Source organism: Plectropomus leopardus, chromosome 3 (genome assembly GCF_026936395.1).
Source record: "Plectropomus leopardus strain MGB_pleo_1.0 chromosome 3, ASM2693639v1, whole genome shotgun sequence".
Lineage (NCBI taxonomy): Eukaryota > Metazoa > Chordata > Actinopteri > Perciformes > Serranidae > Plectropomus > Plectropomus leopardus.
In genome coordinates, this window is record NC_142178.1 from 33891376 (window position 1) to 33911573 (window position 20198).

The 20198-nt window shown below is 40.5% G+C and overlaps 1 protein-coding gene and 1 long non-coding RNA gene across 3 annotated transcripts in view; one reads left to right on the forward strand and one right to left on the reverse strand.

The window, feature by feature from the left end:
- Positions 1-8205, reverse strand: part of LOC121941621 (ATP binding cassette subfamily C member 6a) — a 36400-nt gene extending 28195 nt beyond the window's left edge. The window contains exons 1-3 of the mRNA XM_042484448.2: positions 8067-8205; positions 3298-3474; positions 3051-3176 (exon numbers count right to left, since the gene is read on the reverse strand). Of these exons, the coding sequence (XP_042340382.1) occupies positions 3051-3176; positions 3298-3474; positions 8067-8108 (345 nt within the window). The 5' untranslated portion in view covers positions 8109-8205. The remainder of the gene's footprint in view (positions 1-3050; positions 3177-3297; positions 3475-8066) is intronic.
- LOC148190041 (uncharacterized) lies at positions 7183-18738 on the forward strand. 2 transcript variants are annotated; one of them, XR_015775794.1, is made up of 4 exons: positions 7183-7460; positions 8073-8239; positions 13364-13500; positions 15962-18738. It is a non-coding gene; the product is annotated as an uncharacterized LOC148190041 (long non-coding RNA). The 2 variants fall into 2 exon arrangements; XR_015775793.1 differs by lacking the exon at positions 15962-18738 and having other exon boundaries at positions 7185-7460; positions 13364-13669.
- Positions 18739-20198: the final 1460 nt, after the last annotated feature.

Genomic DNA, 20198 nt, shown 5'->3' on the forward strand with positions numbered 1-20198 from the left:
GGCCACCGAAAACATTTCTATGATTGCATACCAGCCCTTATCTTCTGTAAATAATGTGCAGTAGCCCACCCTACATGCCATCCTGATCCAGGTAGGGGGGAGGAGGCATTATAGTTTGATTCAGGATGTTTGGAGCGAGACAAACAACATTTGTAAAAGATTAAAGATCTCCTCTAGACTGCAATAATCTACACAGGTCTCACACTGATTTGGATCTAAACATTTGAGTTGTTTCTCCTCAAACATGAGGAACTCAGTGAACCTGGATTTGAGGCTGAAAATGTGTCTTTTTTACACTGCCTACACCACCAAGTAATGACTGCAAGCCTATTTTACAAACAAAGTTGCTTTGGCTTGTCTTTATTCAAAGGTAAAAATTTTTTATTCTTTATCTTTTCTTCCTTTCTGCATTGCAATTGAACACGTCGCACCTTAAATACAGTCTTACTCAGAACAATGGAGCTCAAAGAGGGAGCTGGTGTTTCAGTCCAACATCGCACCTGTGGCCTATATAAAGACCAGACCTTTCTATGTAATTAGGTCAAACATAGACTACAATTGTATATCATCAGCTTTGTATTTGGTGGTTTTGTGTTTTAAAAAAAAAACAACAAAATGCTGGAAGAGATTCTCATGACGTTGACTTAAAGCACATGACTATTGAACGAACTGCCACCACCAAACATCCTAGTTGCATGCACGAACATTCAGTAAATTTGAATGGACAAGTACTGACCGTCCACGAAGAGTTCATGAGTCAATCCTAACAGGTTGTGACTAATCGGCCTGACTAATGGCAGTTATGTCCCGAAAACAACATACTCTGCGTTCCAAATCGCATACCTTTTCTTTTTACTATCAGTGCGTCCTGCTGTGACCTTACAAAGTACGCAGTGTTACATGAAATATGCACACAATTGGGACATACTGCTTTGTCATAACACTGGCCTTGAACCTTAAACCTTTTGGTCATTTATTTGTCGCAGTCTGTATTGCAAAATTTTAAATTCCTCTGGGAAATTACAGATGCATTTCTCTGTCATTGTTATTTTCATAGTTATGTCCTTTTATTGTTGGTTATCTTTAGGATTAGTTTGGTTGCGTAAACAATTCATTTTTCTATCATTGCTATCTATTTGACTGGTCACATGAATGCACCATCGTACGTCATTTAAGCTTCTGTCATCTGTCCGTGAGCTGTCATCTGACTGCATCTCAGTCAATGTGACGAATCTTCCACTGCACAGAGGATTGTATGAGGAATAGCCCAAAAAGCATGCTGACTTGCATAATGCAAATGTGACCTGACACAGTAGGACATCCTGTTTTTTTTGGCATACTGCATTTGACATACCATAGGGACCTACTAAATCTCTTTCTGACGTACTAAATACTATGACACTATGGGCACTGAAACCCACAAATAGTATACTTTGGAAAAGAATAAACCTCTAAAAACATCTGAGATATTTTAGATTTATAAACATTCTTTTCTTCACAACACATGGTCTCTGTTGCGCAGCACCTACCACTCACGTTTTTCAATATATTGCACGTACGAACATTCACCGATCCCACATCAAATAGTAGCTGATGTCACTACACATGTACTCTGCACCCTGATGAGTGGTGGTCAAATACTGGCGGCGTTTACAGGGTACTGTAATGTTTGCATTGCCTGCAACACTATAAATCTAACCCTGGTTATGCATCTTTGCACCTCAGTGTCTGGCCAACACGCTGTACATAGACTATATATTCTTTCATTTGCCTGCACGTCGACTTGTGAGCCAGCAGGACATAGGCTGAAATATTCCCAAAACTTCTCTGTTACCCAGAGCAACATGGGAGGGATGTCAAATGTGCGATTTGTGCTGCAAATCAGTTGCCTAACCTAGTAGTTCAAACATTTTCCATTCACACACCAGGGACGCACTGGGACTGTGCAAAGTTAATGCAAAATTATACAACTCTTTTGGCATTTGTTGTGTATTGCTCTTGCACCTTCTCATTTCATTACCTCTTAAAACTTGATCAGGGATAAACAACAGGGCACATTCCATAAGTAGAGTCTTGTTGAATTGCTTTAAAACAGCTATTTGAATTATTTAAGGACCTGTAATCAGTTTCACACCATCTATAGGTTTAACAATTCACACACAATTAGATTTCAGTGGCATGTATAAAATGCACTTTTGTCTTTTCTGTTATGCCCCACACAGTACATGCACTATACTCACACATTCTACAGTGTTTTAGGCAGAGGTGGGAACATGTCATTGTTTTGCAAGTAACAAATGTGTCTTTGCACTCAAGTCCAAAGTCCTAAACTTTGAGTTTAAAGTCCAAAACAATTCATAATGCACTCTTTACCAAATGTAATGCTAACAACAGAGTGATCATGTTAAATTTACAAAAATCATGAATGCGTCTTTATTTTTATTATTTGTTAAAACAAGCTTGTTTGAACCGCTGTTGGAGGATATGTCGACTGGATGCTGTTGGATTTGTTCAAACAAAGTGGATCTGGAGAATTAAAGGTCGACTTGCTGGGGAATTACATTAATGTTAGTTAGACTCGTGAAATGAAGGGAACTGAATTTATTCAAGCCACACTTAAAAAGAACAAAACATCTTTGGACTTGGTGGAAGGTGTCAAGTATTTTCAAGTTAAAAGACTGCAGTCCAAGTTATGTTAAGTTTTTGCTGTTAAAGTTGAGTTATAAGTCTTTTTATTCTGTCAAGTGGAATCTAAAGTCATCAAAATTGTGATTCGATTCATGTGACTCAATGACTGCTCATTTCACTTCTCCAAAATGACTTAAAACAATAGCCTTTCTTGGTTAAACTGACGTAGATGTATCACTTTGGATGTTGCTTATACACCCTTGATGCAGGGTTGCAAGTAAATTAGATGTCGGCCTTTGGATTTTACAGCTCCAAAAAGTCATACAATTGAGATTACTTAAGACGCATAGTTCCCTTTTTGGACAAACATAAACATGTTGGTAAACACTAGAATATAATTGGAAAAGAGCCACAGTATTTACCACAGTCATGCTGCGAATGATGGGGCTGAGTAGGAAGACCATGTGCTGCTGGATCTCCTGACTCCTCTCCAGCAGGATGTAAAAAAACTCAACGAAGCCAAAGGAGGCCAGCAGGAAACCCAACACCTGAGCAGGGCAGGAGAAAAACGTTACAGTCACATTTGCAAGAATATTTCTATTGAAATGCTGCTTTTGTAAACGATGTCAGTCAACTGACGACTGGATCAAAGTCTGTGTGAGGTCTCACCATCTTGGCGGTGCAGAGGCAGGACATTTGAATGCGTCCGCGGTCATGGCAGTAGAGGTAAAGGCAGTAGAAAGGGGCCAGCAACCACAGATAGATACAGGGAACCCACACCAGTACTGTGTTCTGGAAACACTGGGTCAGGTCCGGGTTGGCTGTATACCACGTTCGGTTCCAGTCCTAGAACAGAGAGAAAGTCAGACGTTTAGATCAAGAGAATATGCCCAAGAGTCAAACTGTGAGATTATATCCATCATCTGACAGACAGAGCAAGTGAGAGCCAGATCCAGAGAATTCAGACTTGGTGCTGGTCCGGCGTTTCATCCATGGAGACAGTGGAGGGTGAAACCACAGCAGGTCAACAGAAAATGAGTCTGTGCCCAATCCTGACTAAGTGCGAGTTGGAAGAGGCCTTCTTTTACTGAAAAAACTGAGTCAGTTTTGGGATGTTTTTTTTTTTTGACCACATCTTTGGATTGTTTCCTGAATTTGAGCGGGACAATGTAAGCTGTCGACACATTAAAATATGAGGTCAAGGATTATACTAATAATGAAGCCTATAAACAATAAAAGTCCACGCAGACGAGGTGTGTTTGGCAAACGCTGCCAAAAGTTTGGGATTATGTAACAGCAGCAGAAGCAGCAGAGGTTGTCTGTTGTTTAAAGAAAAAAAGAACGCCAGGGGCTAAGTGGCTTGTTGTTTTCTTGCTTCTCTTGTTTATCACTTCACTGGCCTAATGAGGGGCAGGGTGTCTGGCTGTGTTAACGAGGCTGCCCTGTGGAGTCACCACAGGAAGTGGTTTAAAGCTGCTGGTATGGTGAAGTAGTCTGGCCCTGCCGGAGTGAAGCAGAGAGGCCAAAACTGGCGGCAGCTGCAGGGTCATTATGTAACGCTGTCCTGCTGGTGAACCACGTCAGGTGAGTAGTTGTGCTTTGCAGAGGGGGCGGAGTTTCTCAGCGGGAGTAGTGATTAATGCAAGTTTACCATCAGTTGCTTCTGTTTCCCACCTCTGTAGCCACAGTCATGAATCATCTGACTGTAGGCTGCCTATTCAAAACAGATATGGCACACAACTTTGCCTGTACAGAAAAAAAATCCCACATGCATTTCTATAACATAGGTCGTTTTTTTTGGGTCCCAATTTATGGTTGAAGTGTCTTTAGTTTTGCTAAAATAAAAGTTCTCTGGTTATTGAATATTGAAGGTATGTGTGTATCGCAGCGCTTACTGTTGGACTACTGAACGGGCCTACTGGGCACAGTGTCAGGGCCACCATGGCCTTCACCTGCAAAATGTCATGAGCCTTGAAACACACACACACACAAAAATATGAAAGAGACACATCACAGCTACAAAGAGACACAAAATGACAAAACCCCAAAAAAGTTACCTAAAAAAACCCCTCAAAAAACATAAAATGATCCCATAGACATAAAATTACTACAAAAAGACAAACAAAATGACAAAAGAAATGATCTCAAATAGACTAAAAAAAAGACTACAGAGACACAAAGCTACCAAAAAAAGAGATAATGACCCCAAGAAGTGCAAAATGACAAAGAAACACAAATTAACTACAAAGAGACACAAAATGACAAAAAAAATCCCAACAAAATTACCTCAACAAGACAAAAAAGACTACAACAAGACACAGCGCTACCAAAAGTACATATAAAAATCTCAAAAGGCAACAAATTCAGTATGTCATGCTCTAATGTAGGAGAGGTGGTGGGGCCTTTTGCATATCTGTGCCCAGGGCCCCGTTGTCTCATAATCCACCCATGGTTTTAGGTTACATAATGAACACATCATTTTGCACATTCGGTATGCTGCTGTTCTCTGTGAGTACTGATGTACCAAAATCCGTTTAAGTGATAAATCCCATGGGAGGGAGTGAGTGGGAGGCTACTTTCGCAGACCCTTCTGACTCCTGCGGTCAGGGGCAGGCGGATCAACAGAGCACTTTTATGTAAGAAATCCAACATGTCAAACCCTCTCCAAGCACTTTCTTGTGCATTTTGCTCAGCACTTATCCTGTTTCTCACCCCTGGCTGAAGTGGTTGCAGTAAACTAGGAGATGCCAACAGCTCGGGCACCGCAAGGTGTCTATTTTTACCTGACAGACACAGTGATGTGAAAGTAGAGCAGGCTTCTACTGTGCTGCAAATCTGCTGAATGCCCTATTTTACATCCTCTAGATTTGATAGAGAAATGAAAAGAGTAATAATGACTATAATAACGGCATTGGCTTGTAAGCAAAACAGTATTATGCACCTAATGTGAGTTTGTGCCGTGTATAAACTACTGTAATTTTAGCAGGCACGTATCACTTTCCTGACAGTTTCACTGAGATTTGGCCTGGTTTTACAGTTGCACAATGGCTTGATTTCACTCTAAAACCTTGTATAGGTATTTCTGGATCCAACTTCTTCTGCTCAGCTGCATTGTTGCATGCTCAGTTCAGTATTAAAGCCATATAAATCTCCATCATTAGCACAAGGCTGTGACCAAATAGTGAGCAATGACACTGTTCAAAAAGTATGCAAAAGGTCGATTACTACATTTAATAACCGAAAGTACTTTACAGCCAACATCAGACAAAAACATCTGTTCAAACATCCTCCCTGCTTTGTGATGGATGCCACGTGATCAAGAACATCTGTACTTTGAACTTTTGTTGCAAAGGGAGCTGCACAAGACGGCCAGTTCACTTTCGCTTTCTCAGCAAAGTTTGATGGCCATTGTTTCGAGCTTTTGAGAAGAAAACAGAGACGGAGCCAAAACTAGAAGAGTGCACTTCGTAGAGCGCAGATCTCTCTCAGGGGAGCTGATCCCGTCCACTATTGTAGCCTAATTTTTTGCAGATATGCAGCAGCACGTTTCAGAAGCTAATAAAAACACGTCATCTATTTGAAATGGATCCATGGCACGTTGCACAGAACAGATTAAGTTGTCCTGCGAACAGGCACTGTTTATGAAATATAGATTGGTGTATATATGAAGATTGAGTGAATTTTTTATGACTGAAATAAAGCCAGAAATCTTTAGTTCATCTCACTCATAACTGGACTTTGAACGATATTAATTTTGCCAACAAATAACAACAATAAACACAACTAAAACAGACAAAAAAAAAGAAACAATTCAACTGCCTACTTACATACCTAATTAGGCAAGAGGCATAAATGTCAAGAAAAAAAACACCAAATCAGAAATCCCCAAATCGGGCAGGCAAAACACTCCACTTCCGAAATGCTGTGGTATGTTGCTGTGCAGCTGACGGGAAAAAAACTGGGAATAGTCCCTGCTGGCTCGCTTACAGTAAAGATGGCGAAGAAGCTCATCTTGTATCTTGCTTCCTTAAGTGGATTATAGCATATCTGCATAAATCTGCAGATCTGAGGCTGATTGGTCTAGTAGTTCGCAAGATCAACTGCAGACAGATGGAAACACACATTTACGCTCACACACTCACCAGTTCAATTTGAGAACAAACTTTTCTATAGATTTACATTTTTTAGCCACGACAAAGGCCTAAATGTTTCCTGCAACAGATGATTAGGCCTCTTGTTTTTATCTGAGCTGATTTCCATAAAACGTGAGACAACAGGCCAGTTAAGAGGAATGATTAGTCAGCAGTCAATGATGACACAGAACACTCGATTAAATCGGTTTTTCAACAGTTCTGAATCACCACTACCACGAAAGATCCTCAAGAATACAGTCATACATGTGACCATAAAATATGAGGCTGATCGGCCCAGTAGTTGGTGAGATTAGTTGCTGACAGACAGAAACACTCGCTCACTCACTCACTCGCTCACTCACTCGCTCACTCACTCACTCACTCACTCACTCACTAACATGACCAAACGCAGCCTTTCGCCTATCATAGATAATGAGAAACAGAAACTCAGAGTGAGAAAGAGGAGAAGGGGATAAAGAGGCAAGCTGGGAGCGAGTGCATTGAATAAATTCTAGCCGTTCCAGCTGGATTGCAGCCACTTCGAGCCGGGACTCAGAATGTGGAGGTTTGCTTACATACAAGAATAAAAAGCCAACAACAGCAGCGCACTCTGTGTGACGCCATCTCCACCTCACAGCATCTCATTGTGCTGAATCACAGAGCGGAGTGACGGTAAACCGACTCTGGCAAGCATCAAAGGTAAATTCACCGTTTACAGACTTGCTTTGGATTAGATTTCGAAATGTACATGTAGGCTGCAAACTGAGAAGGTCAGTGTGAGCTATGGGGATTTTCCTGTGGTACTGCTGCCAGCTAACTTTTTAGGTAAAACCACCCCCCGTTTTCTTCTTCTACAACACAGGCTGTTATTTTTTTATTGTGTCATTTATTAATGGACAGTAAAAACCTGTCTAATGACAATGAGCAGCATAGTTAATAGTTGGCCAAAGACACAAGAACAGCATGCTAATGTTGCTAATTGCATTAATCATCAATACTGAGAAATACATAGATTATGAGTAAGAAAGCAAATATCATTGTGTCATGCATTTAAATTAAAACAACAGTTTATGATCATAATACAGGCTCAGGCAAACAAACACAAACTTTCACATGTATTAATTTATATCGGCTTATACCAAATGAGCATGGAATTTGTGACTGTAAAAATTCAGCCAAAATATCAAACTCTTTATAACCTAATTGGATGTGGTTTCACGTTATCTGTTCTTGGCAAACACACAAACACACACACACACACACACAATCAATAGTTCAGGGTCGGTGAATCTATCACAAACTCACCCACAGAGGGTCCAGGCCGCTGAGTCTGCAAAAGGCATCCATCCACTTGCTTGCTCCTTCCTCCCGGATGCTCCACTTGTTGGGGTCGATCGGCCCTGCTTCTCACGCTGTGGCGGCACACACTCAGCACCAGTGTGTGTGTGAGTGTTTGTGACGTGGGGAGAAAGATTTCAGTAAGTGTGTCCTTATTAGAGTTTTCCTCTCTAGCTAATGGGTGTAAATCTTGGGTTTTAGCTTGTTCCTGCCTGACTGTCTGGGTGGCACGCTCTGTGTTTATTGCTGTGTGTGTGTTTGAGTGTCTGACTTTTCCTCCCCTTTAATAAAACATCTTCTCTCAATGAAACTCTGTCTCGCTGGCTGTTTGCACTGCCTAAGATCCTGTGTCTTTCTGACTCTCACTCCCGTCTGCCTGCTGTTTATGAGTGTGTCTCCTTGTTGGGTGGGTGGAAATCTCTCTCTCTCTCTCTCTCTCTCTCTCTCTCTCCCTCTTTCTCCCTCTTTCTCTCTCTCTCTCTCTCTCTCATACACACCCCTCTCTCCTCTCCCACATCTGCTGGATTTCAATCAAAACACCACAGCTACTCCCCTCAATGGGATGACAGTCCCACACCCAGACGCACTCCTCCCACTTTCACTCGCTGCCCCTTACCTCCTTTTCTCCCTCCCCTCTTTCCCCACATCCCAAACCAGCCGTCTCACCACACAGTGTCTGTTTGTGCACATACATACCTTTTAAAAACTGAGACCAGCAACACTCAGACAAATGTCAAGACTTTAAAACCTTCACAAATCCAGGATATCAGCTGCTTTAGTCACTGCAGAGTGACAACTATTAGTATGTATCACCAGCCTAGTGCAAAGCTTAACATATTAGCATGTATATGTGGAAACCCCTTTGCAAGTAGACACTAGTTTATGACTCTGTGAGTCACTAAATTATGTTTTTCAGTCCAGACATTCAATGGAAAATGCAGGGCCTCTTCAGTGGCACAAAGCATCACATGCACTACCAAGTATTGCGAAAAAAACTTGCTGATATGGGAAGAAAAGAGAATTTATTTGGTTAATAAGTCATCGCATTGGACTGAAACTTGCACAGTCAGTGGAAAATCTGAAATCATCAAGCAACTTTGTCGCAAAGTGTCATGTTGAATCAAAGAAGGTTTTAGTGTGAGGGTAGCTGATTACCAGTGGTGTTAAGGGCATGATTGCAAGTCTTACATATTGAAATGCGGGGATTTACAGTGACATATTTGCATAATAAAAAACAAAAACAACAAAATCCACATGTTTGTGCTCCTTTTTAGCACAAAAACAAGTGTGAGTGTGTCCCTAAAGCTGAAAAGCATCATCGAATGGCGTGATGATGGTCATTCTGGTCAAGACACGGGGGAAAACTTCAGCACGGCAGCTGCTCAGGGAAACTATGACACTGTCTCTACTGGGACTAACACCACCGCGGACATCATCCGCCGCAGAGAAGAAACATGGAAAGTTCGGCAGAGAGGCAGACCACCACCAGGTCCTGTGTCTCGCCATGTGCAAATATGAGAGATTATTATTCTTTTAAAAATGAGTCATCACTTTATGTTTCTCCTCCAGGCTGGCGAGTGTTTTTTATTCAGCACTTCAGCAAACTCCTGGTGCAAAATGAAGAGAATTATGTAACATGTGGATTCATTTGTGAAATTATGTATTGAGAAGTTGGATTTAAATGTGTTCTTTTTTGACATTAGGACAGAAAACGCTTACTGTAATTGTGGTTAAAAACATGGTCAGAAATAAATATTTTCGACTAATGCCAGGTGTGCTTTGTTATGAGGTGTGGTCAGGAGGTCAGAAAGTTCGAAATTACAGTTTGCTGTCCTCAAAGTTTACCCTGTTGGCTTTAACATTAACAAATAGAGGATTAAGAGAATGTGATTTAGCATAACAAAGGAATGTAGCTGTCAAACAGATGGAGCTAAAAAATACATCCATGGTTTTATGGACTGTTGTGTTATGTCTCAGTCCCTCAGCATGAGTTGAGTGTTGCTACCACCAAGAAATGGTCCGAAACACCTCAGGCAGTGTACCACAACCAGTGGGGTGGACTGTGTATATGTGTGTGACTGTAGCACAGGCTACAGTGTTTACAGCACACCTTTTTGTCCCAAATAACAACCAAGGTCCAAACACAGAGAGAAAGAGACCTAGCATGTCCTCCCTCTCTGTTTTAAAGGTTAAATGTATCAGATTTAGGGAAGATTAGTGGCGTCCAGTGGTAAGGGATTGCTGATTTTAACCAGTGGCAGGTTCTTGGTTAGAATTCCCTCAGCGTTGATTGTCCAGGAGGTTTTTACTGGGAGCTGGATTATCCACAGTCTCTTCCTCTCCAAATAAATGCAAACAAACGCTATTTGGCATGTGGGAAACAGACCGCTCAGCCACAACCGGCTAACATTTGCTCACCTGTTTTTCCCCTTGTCATTATTGCCAATCAAAGGCGACATAAGTGTGTTATACGAGTGATAATGGAAAGGCAAGCCCCTCATATGTGGTAGTGGCCATGTATTAAGGATTTCTGGGAGGTGATAGTCCACGATTTCAAATATATAATATCAAATATATATAATATATATATATATATATTCTTTCCTAAATTGACATCCATTAGGTGTATTTTATATTTGCAATTTCAATTTGTGCAATTTGAGGATTGATGGACACTCGCCTTATGATAGCCAACATCTAGAGCCAGTGTTTGGTTTGTCCGTTCTGGGCTACTGTAGAAATATAGCAGTGAACATGGCGATATCCAGAAACAAGGACCAGCTTTGTAGATATAGAAGGCTCATTCTAAGGTAACGAAACCAAAACAATTGTTATTTTCAGATTATTGTACACTAAAGGAGACATACTTATTATATTCCACCTCCCCCTATATATACACCTCTAAATCCTACACACTGGACCTTTAACTCATGCAGCTGACATGCTTGAAACTTTGTGGCTGAGTGTGTTTGTGTTTTCTAATCAACAGTAGACAGATGACAACATCTGGTGTTTGGCTGCAGGAGGACATTTTTAGGTGTGTGAGAACTTTCCTCGAAAAGGGGCCCTGTGCACTCTGGTCTCCCCCGTTGTTTCATTATATATATGGAGGAGAGATAGTTAATATCCCCCCTGTTGCTTCCAGAATAAACTTCTTTTGCAGAAACTGAGCCAAGACTGCTCAGCTGATCGGTCCCAGACTGCAGCCCGAGGTTCAGGGGTGTTGCAATTCATGGAGAGAAAGTAGCACAAAAACAACCCATTTGCAGAAAGTTTTGCATATTCAGTGAAGAGCAAGAGCCGTGCAAACTGCTGGTTCAGGCCCAAGACGGGTTAACATACACAAACAACACATTTGGCCTGCAAATACGACCAAAATGAGCTCTGTGACAGCCGATGGCCAGACGGCAGACTGTTTATACCAATGGGGAGAGAGAAAGCTCCCAGCATGGACCCGATGATAGGCTGGCAGTGGAGCAGGGCCACTTGTGGTCATGGCGTGTAGTAGTAGTAATGTGGACCTGGCAGCCTTTGGATGCAGAGGGTGGCTGCGGGGGTGGCTGTGACCCAGCCAACTGGTGGTGAAGCGGTGGTTTACCAGTCTAGGTCACCTACACTTCCTCTGGCCTCTCTCCCTGGGAGGAAAAACAGTCTAGTCAAAATAATGGTGTCATTTTGGCTTCTTACGTTTGAGCAAGGGGGAGACAAATTTAGCAACAGCAAAGCAAAGGGAGGGGCTTAAAAACAGATTAAGAAACAAGCGAACAAAAAATCTGCTGTATTTTTTTTCTCTCCTCGCCCTTAAATAAGCAGCCGTAGATGAGTGGCACAGCTCCAGCGCAGCCTGTAAATTCAGATGTGTCAGCCTACGCATGCAATTATAACTGGGCCCCGACTTCCGCTTCTCTCCCTCCCGCTTTTACCCAAAGTGCCATCTCAATCGTTCCTCGCTGCTTCGCTCTGCAGTCGAAACTGACCTTTGACTCTGGCATGCTTCCTGTCGGGCAGTGGGATTGCTGTGCCGTGTGCTTGATATGATGACGAAGATACTGTGTGTGCACTGTATGTGTATTATCGTGTGTGTCAGACCCGTTTCCTCCGTGTGTAGACTCCAGATCCGTCTCACATGCCTCTGTGAGTGATATGAGCCTACAAGTATTTATCACCTTACTGCCTTGGCACCTGCTGAGGAGTCATTCATAAGAAGTCCAGATACTCACAGTTTGATTACTGACATACTGGATCCACCTTATTCCTAGCCCCTGTGATAGCTTGTGTGAAATAGTTTGACTTCCGGTGATGAATCGGAACTGGTGTTTTCCGGTGGTAATGGTGGTGAACTGTATGTTAATGCTGCCTTCACATGCTCCTATTTAAGAGCTACAAGCAGATGAATGGCCCTCCAAAGTTGTAATCATGAGTGGGAAATTTTGATGATAACCGAGCTGCAGACTTCTGATGTTCGCATGATGTTTCAGGGCAGCAGAAATGGCAACAGAAATTTTGTTATTTTATTCCTAGTAGATATCATTTACTTTTAGTAGTTGCACATTTTAGTAAATGCATCTATTAGCTGTAGCAAGCAAGAAGAATTTTAACTATAAACCATGCCAGGTCAGTATACTTACATTTATAACAACATTTTTTTAAAACACATGTTGCCGACTTGACGTCATAAATGCATAAACATGCGACCTAAAGTCAATGTTTGGTCAGTGGTAAGAAACGAAAATGAAATTTTGTCAAATGTGGAGTGTAATATGTTATTAATGTTGACTAATTCCTAAGTTGAGTGACCTAGATTAAATATAAAAATATATAAAAGATAAAATAATATATAAAAATAAACAGGAAACAGCCATCAACCTCTTTATTTAAATGCTATTAGCATTAAAATGCAACCCATGCTTCCATGCTGTTCCCACGTTATGACCACAAAGCACATGAACACAACTGAAGTCGGAAGAACGACTTCCTAACTGATCTTCTCATCTAACTCTTGGCAATAGAGCAAATGGCACATTTCCCAAAATGCTGAACTCCTATTTAAATGCCACAGGACCAAACTCATCAAAAAGCTCAGAATCAGGCCTTCACGAACATAGTCCCTGCAGAAATTATAATAACTCGCCTTACACAACATTAGAATTAGTATCGTAGTTGCTGGGCCCTAGTTGCTGTTTTTTTGTTTTCTTTGGTGACTCTAATCTCTACCCGACATCTCCAAACCTCAGACACAGTAAAGATGCTCTTTTTCTCTCCAGACAGCAGATGGCTTGCCATCATTTTCTCAACTGCCCAAGAACCAGAAGGTGTCTGAATGAGACGGTGCTGTGATTACCCTTCGGAGGAAAACCACGCGGGGTGACAGCGAGCCAGAGGAGAGGCAGAAGTGGCACAGGTTTGGTTTGGAGCTCTCAGACAAACAGTGTAAATAAACATGTCAGTGTCAGTTATTTTCTGCATTTATTGTGCTTGCTTGTATATACTTGTATGTTTAAACATGACACACCAATTGGAAAGTGCATGTGCTTCCTCTCAATAAACAAACAACTTTTAAATAATGAAAAGGATGAACTGCGTTAGCTGCTTGGTTACATGAGCAGTGACCTATGACATTATCACTGCAAAGAAACGGAAACGCAAAGAAACAGTCATCGCTGAAACTGTGTGTGCTTCCCCAAAATAGTTTGTGTTTTCCACTTCCTCTTGAGTTTCACCACAGATTCTGTGACTGACAGACCCATCTTAGGATGGTTAAACTGGTTGACCAGCTTGTTTGGCCAGCTTAGAGTATGTTTTTTGCATCATTTTTGATGGTTTAGCTGGTCATACCAGCTTGTGATGGTGACTCTCGCTGGTTTATCCATCCAAGTTCCTGTTAAATTGAAACCAAATCAATGTCCTTGAGTATGGAGAAATAACAGTGTCATGAGGGGGAGGAATGAAAAGCAAAGGGCATCGATCAGTTAAGTCTACTGTCATGGGATAGGTATAAAGATAGTTGTGCGCAGCTTGACAGACACAACAACATATATATCCACCCAGCTAAACCATCAAAGACCAGCAAAAACTGATTCAGGACCATCTAGGACCATGTTAGACCGGCTTAAACCAGCTACCAGCAATAGCTGATTTTTAGCTGTATTTGGGATCTATTTTGCAAAACATCAGCCATTTTAAGTACATCATAATGTGTCATGCATTTTTCTAAGTTCAACTATAAAAAATCAGTGTTGAGTTCATTCAATTTTTGCAGCTCTAAAGATTGTATCTATTTCCTCTTACAGCATCCAGCTACATGTGTGCATCAATTATTCCTAACATGAAATACACTTAGAATAATTCTGATGGCTTTTTTTTAGGACTTAGTCATAGACTGTATAAATGGACATAGCTACCATGATGTCACCCATTAGTTTGTGGATTACCATTTTCATGCTTTGAAATGGCATTTTGAGAGTTGCCATTTTGTTTTTTTGGTGAACTGTGGTGACGCTATGCAGACAGCCTGTCAGTGAAGAAGCCTCATCCTGAAATTAGTGTAATTTTAAGCCTTGATAAAATTTAATTGGATGGATTATATAAATAAATTCACTCTCATGCAGTTATAAATGATGAAATTAGCTTTAGAGGCAAAAACTGGTTTTGCACCAGCCTGTAACATGTTTATTTCTGCTGTAAAGTTGAGCATTTTAACATGAGGGTCTGTGGGGTTTGACTCCCTTTTGGAGCCAGCCTCAAGTGGCCATTAGGGGAATTACAGTTTATGGCACTTGCATGCTGTCTTCATTCTTTAGCCCCCAGATGTTACTGCTTGGACTAAATTCAAGCCACAGGCACAACGCTGGGTAGCCGTGCTTTATGTGTCAGCCAGTGGTGAGTTTTGGTTGGGTCTGACTGTGTCTCACAGCTGACCCAGCCACAGTCACACAACCCGGTTTAGACAGCTTCTAAACAAAGTAGGAGACACTGGATGTGAGCCAGGAAGCCACAGTATGGCTGGACTTTTGCAGCTGTAGGCAAGATTGGCTCTCATACTGAGTCCAAACTTTTCTATGGTTGTCAGTTTTTCAGCCACGATTAAGGCAAAAAGGCAAAAAATGGAAAGGAATTTGGTCTTTAACTGAGCTGATTTTCAGAAAATGTGCTACTTTTAGATTAAGAAGAGTGAGGAGTCAACAGTCAGGGACGGTGTAAAAACTGCAATCATGAAAGGTCCTTAATCATATAGTCATGCATGTGCACACAAATTATCAGGCTGATTGGTCCAGTAAACAGTGGACACTCACACGTTAATACACACATTCAAATGCCTCGAGAAGATTTAAAAAAAAAAAAAAGTCTTAACAGGGCCTTTGTAATGAACCTATATTTGTTAAATTGATGTGGACTGATGAGACTGAGCAGAGTCCTTGGGCCACATAAACAAAAGCCCTCAGAGGAGAGGATGTCCGCGTACCTTAGACGACCCTACCAAAAAATCTGGCTCGACAAGAAACAGATACTGGTTCAAGCATTTTTCATTATTCCTCAAAACAAAAAGTGGTGCAGAAATGTTGAATTTTGTCTTGTATTGCACTGCAAATTAGTCACATACAACCCCAGGCGATGAATGCACAACTCCAGAGTAATGATATTCTACATGTGTCCCTAAAGGAGCACATGGTAATTATGCCTTTATTTATGTATTATGTTGTTAATATGCCTTTCTTGGACTTTGGTGGTGCATTTTTGGTTGTTTCTTTTTATTTCACCACATTTCTGTTGTGCTAATTGGACTGCTTAATGAAAAACACTAGACTGAGAGTGAGTGGAAAAATGTGTTTTTCAAACTTTTTTGTCTTTCATTTTTGTTGTAGTTCTCGGTGTCTGAGGAAACAAAGACGAGAGAAAATGAATCTTGAGAAAAACATCAGTATGAAGCATGGCCATTAATTCTTTGGACCGGTGTATCTGCAGTAAGTGTCACCAATTCAGTTTCTGACCTGACGTCTCATGAGTTATGACACTGAGTAATGGCCAGAAAAATATATATTCAGAGCATCATGATGTGACACTGAAGCTGACCTGTGACCTTTTGTATAGAAAATCCTCATACGCACATAAAATTCTTGATTATAGCATAAAACATGTTTTGTGAGGTCACAGTGACCTTGATCTTTGACATTCGACAACCAAATTGTTATCAGTACATTCTTGAGTCCAAGTTTTTTTTGTTTTGCTAAATTTGAGGATATTATCTCAAGGGGTTCTTGAGAATGTGATGAATGCAAGGTCACATTGACCTTGACCTCTGATCACCAAAATCTATCAAAAATTAGTTCATTGTTGAGTCCAAGTGGATGTTTGTGCAAAATATAAAGAAATTCCCTCAAGGTGTTCTTGAGATATTGTATTCACAGGAACGAGACGGACAGATTGATGTATGTCACTTAAATTACCGACCAGAAAGAGACTCAAAATTACCACAAAAAGACCACAGAGAGATGCAAAGAAACACAAAGCTACAAAAATTAGGCAAAACAACTACAGAAAGACACAAAATAACCCAAAAAGACACAAAATTACCATAGAGACAAAATTATTCATAATGACTAAAGAAAGATGGAAAAGCAACAAAAAAAGAGCCGAAACTAACAAACTTTGTGTGTGTGACTCCTGTGTAGGAGAGGTGATGGGGCTGTTTTTCATATCTGTTCTCAGGGGCCCGTTGTCTCATAATCCGCCTCATTGGTTACAAACCAACAGTAGCTGATAGAGGCTGACCATCCCAGTGTCAGACAGATAGAAGTCCAGGTGTGAATTGCAGATGAGGCCTTATGTCACAAAGTCAACTTCAGGGTTAAATATGACGTAAAAAAAAAAAAAAAAGAGCTGAATTTTAACCAGCCCTCTCAGTAAACACTGCCCAATTACTTTAACAATGCTTAATAGGATATTGTGGCTTCTCCCTAAACTGAAAACAGACCTGCTACCCTGAAATAGCAGTGAGTGGAAATCCATGGGACGGTCCCCCGGCACTAGTTGCCCAATAACCTGGGTGACTGGCTCCCCCTTAATAGAGCTTGGAGCCTGACTCCCACTCACTCTGGCCTCTTGTGACGTACGGAGGCACCAGCTCATCACGAGTCACCACACTGAAGTGGTAAGACGAGCATCAACAAAAACAATTCCTCGCCTCTTCACTTGTGGATTGTGGACCCTCTAAAAATATCACGGAGAAGAACTGAGGGGGCGGCAAAGATCGTGGTTGTGGCATTTATTGGGGAATCGTCCACTCCCTGCACGCTATGAAAACATTATGTTTTTCACGGTGGAAAACAAATGGGATGAGCACAATGTGGTGAAACGATGACCAGTAGGCTTTTGCACCGCTGGCTGCTGTTGTGATAATATCGTATATCTGTGTTCTGACAGAATTCAGCCACAGCCTTAATCCTGGTCTGTTTCGCTTCTTATTTTATGTCTTTGGATTGCTGCCATCTGTTTAGTACTCATTTGAGTCACGGCTGTTTCACAATAACAGCAACAAAGTAAATTAACATGTGCTCGCTAGTCAGCGTCCCAACAGCACCTAAGTGGCAAAATGACCCTGAAATATCATAGGGGAGAGTGGGGTTGGTTGGGACAAGGGGACAGTTGGAATAAAGCCTTTTAAGCCAGTGAGAAATCAACTATTTAATGTCACAACGTCTCTTATTTTTTGTTTTTAAACTAAACAATGCTCTGTTCTGAAGTGATTCTCCATAACATGGAATCAAAATTTGGTAAAGCATTTTAGAAAATTGTGCCCTTTGCATTTGGGTTAGTCTCTAATAAAACTTGATACATTATTAGCAGATACCTGTGTCTGTTCAGGGATCAAATCATTTTTTATTACTGTTCAAGTGGGCTATGAGTAATGGAAGTTTGTTTGTGTCGATACAGTAATGTCCTAACCGACCCCGCTCTCCCCTCATTGTTTAAATCTTTATGCTTGAACTTGCTCAAGCATAAACTCTACGTGTATTTTTTTAACTCCGAGCCAAAAAACCAACTCAACTTTTTAACATGGTACGGAAAATCCTGTCATTTCTTTCCATGCATTAATTTTATTCGCTCACATTTCCTCCATTTAGATTCAGTCATAAAAATGGTGGGAAAATGAGAACCATACAGTGCAGCACCATACACAGCCCACACGGCGTACCCATAATTCAACAGTAGTACTCGTCACTCAACTTCCTGTTACAAGGCCATTTGTACAGTATGTACTCATGCACTGGAAACCTGCAGTTTGCACTCTTTAAATCAGGGAGTACAAACATGACTTCCGGAAAGCCATATAGGACAGCAAAGAGAGCCACATCCTGCGGCTAACAGGAAATACTGGTTAAATGATAGGTTTGCATAAATGAAGGGCTGCTTGGATTACCATCACACCCTTAAAAGGGATTGTTTGCCTAAATTTGTCTGCCGCTGTGTTTGAAATTCTTTGTAAATGTGAAAATGGTGATGCCTCTATCCTTCGATACTATTTATGACATATGAGTTATTCCCTTTATGCTGCAACATTTCCTGTCCCAATAAATAACTTCCTCATATTTTCTGTACAAATATATTTATAACAAATAAAATTTTCTTAATTTAAAATTAAGATTAAGGCCTTATTTATCACATAAACACAGATTAATGCACATTATGAAAACTGTGTAAAAAAAAGAAAAAGACTACAATTCCATTGTAACAATTTTCAGGAAGTGACTTTTCTTTTCAGCAGGAACTCAAGGCAGCAAACTGGGGTGAGCATAAACTTTCACTCATGCTGTTTTTGTTTTTTTCCCCCAATGTTTTGTGATGTTTGTCTGTTACATTCCTAAAGTTTCACTCTGTTCAGCAAAATTCTGACAAAAGTTTGGCAGATTTAACAAAAACAAAAACAAACAAACATTTATTGTATTTACACGTTTTGTTCAGCAAGATATTCATCACAAATGAGTGCAACTTTTATGATTTTAAAGCCTAAATGCAATCTTCAGAAGTAAAAAGCTAACGTTAGGCCATAAATGAACTACACTAGGGTCACATTACTTAAAAGTTGCCACCACTATAAGGCTGTAAATGATGTTCTGTAATCTCATTTAGCAACCATCTATTTTAACACTTTGATAGATGAACATATTGGCTTAAATTTTTACAAAAACATGGGCAGAAGGTGACCAGCAACGTAACAAGAAATGGCCTGAAAAAAAACAGCAAGAAGCAAAAACTAAGAAATAAAAGTATTTTTTTATGTAACATAACTTTAAATATATAATTAAGACAATATAGTTTTCAGGCCATTTCCCCCCATTTTTTTGACTGTTTGTAGTTTGCAGGACATTCCTTGCCAAATTGTCCCTTTTTTCCATTTAAAAACAAATAAAATGAGATTCCTCAGGTTTCAAAGGTTTAAATGTTAGTGAAAGGTATCTGGAAGCAGCACAAGAAAACTGATGTCGATCCAGGTGCTGAAAGGCATAAAGGCCTCAAAATGCACGAGTGGAGTATTTACTGATGCATTTAATGTCGTGGAACAAAACATGAAAATCTCTTATGTTAGTGTTAACCAGACCTTATTTCAGTCATTTGACCAAAAAAAAAAACTTTTAAAAAAAACAGTGACATGCAGATGGGAGAACAGGGAGTGTGAAAATGGCAGGACTCAGTCCTGCAGCTCTCTATAGACCAAAATTAGACAATCCACACAGGATTTTTATGTGAGTGCTTTAGATTGACTGATAGGTTTTTCTGACATTTAAACATGTCACTATTCCTATAAAGTGCAAAAAACAAAAAGAAAAATTCATTTTTTCCAGATGTTTTGAATCCCAAATGTTGCTGCGTAAACAGGAATGATCCAGATATCAACAACAACTCTTATTATAAAATGAAATGTCTCCACATAACATTTCTTGGTAAATTCTCATACTGAACACACCTTCTTTGTGTAAACTAGCTGATATGTCTGAGCTTGCCGTTGAGGTAAATCCAATTTCTTTTGACGAGGCTGTACTTTTGACTCATTTTCCCAAGCTTGTTTACATGCTTCCTCGTGTCGGTGGGCCATCAGTGTGT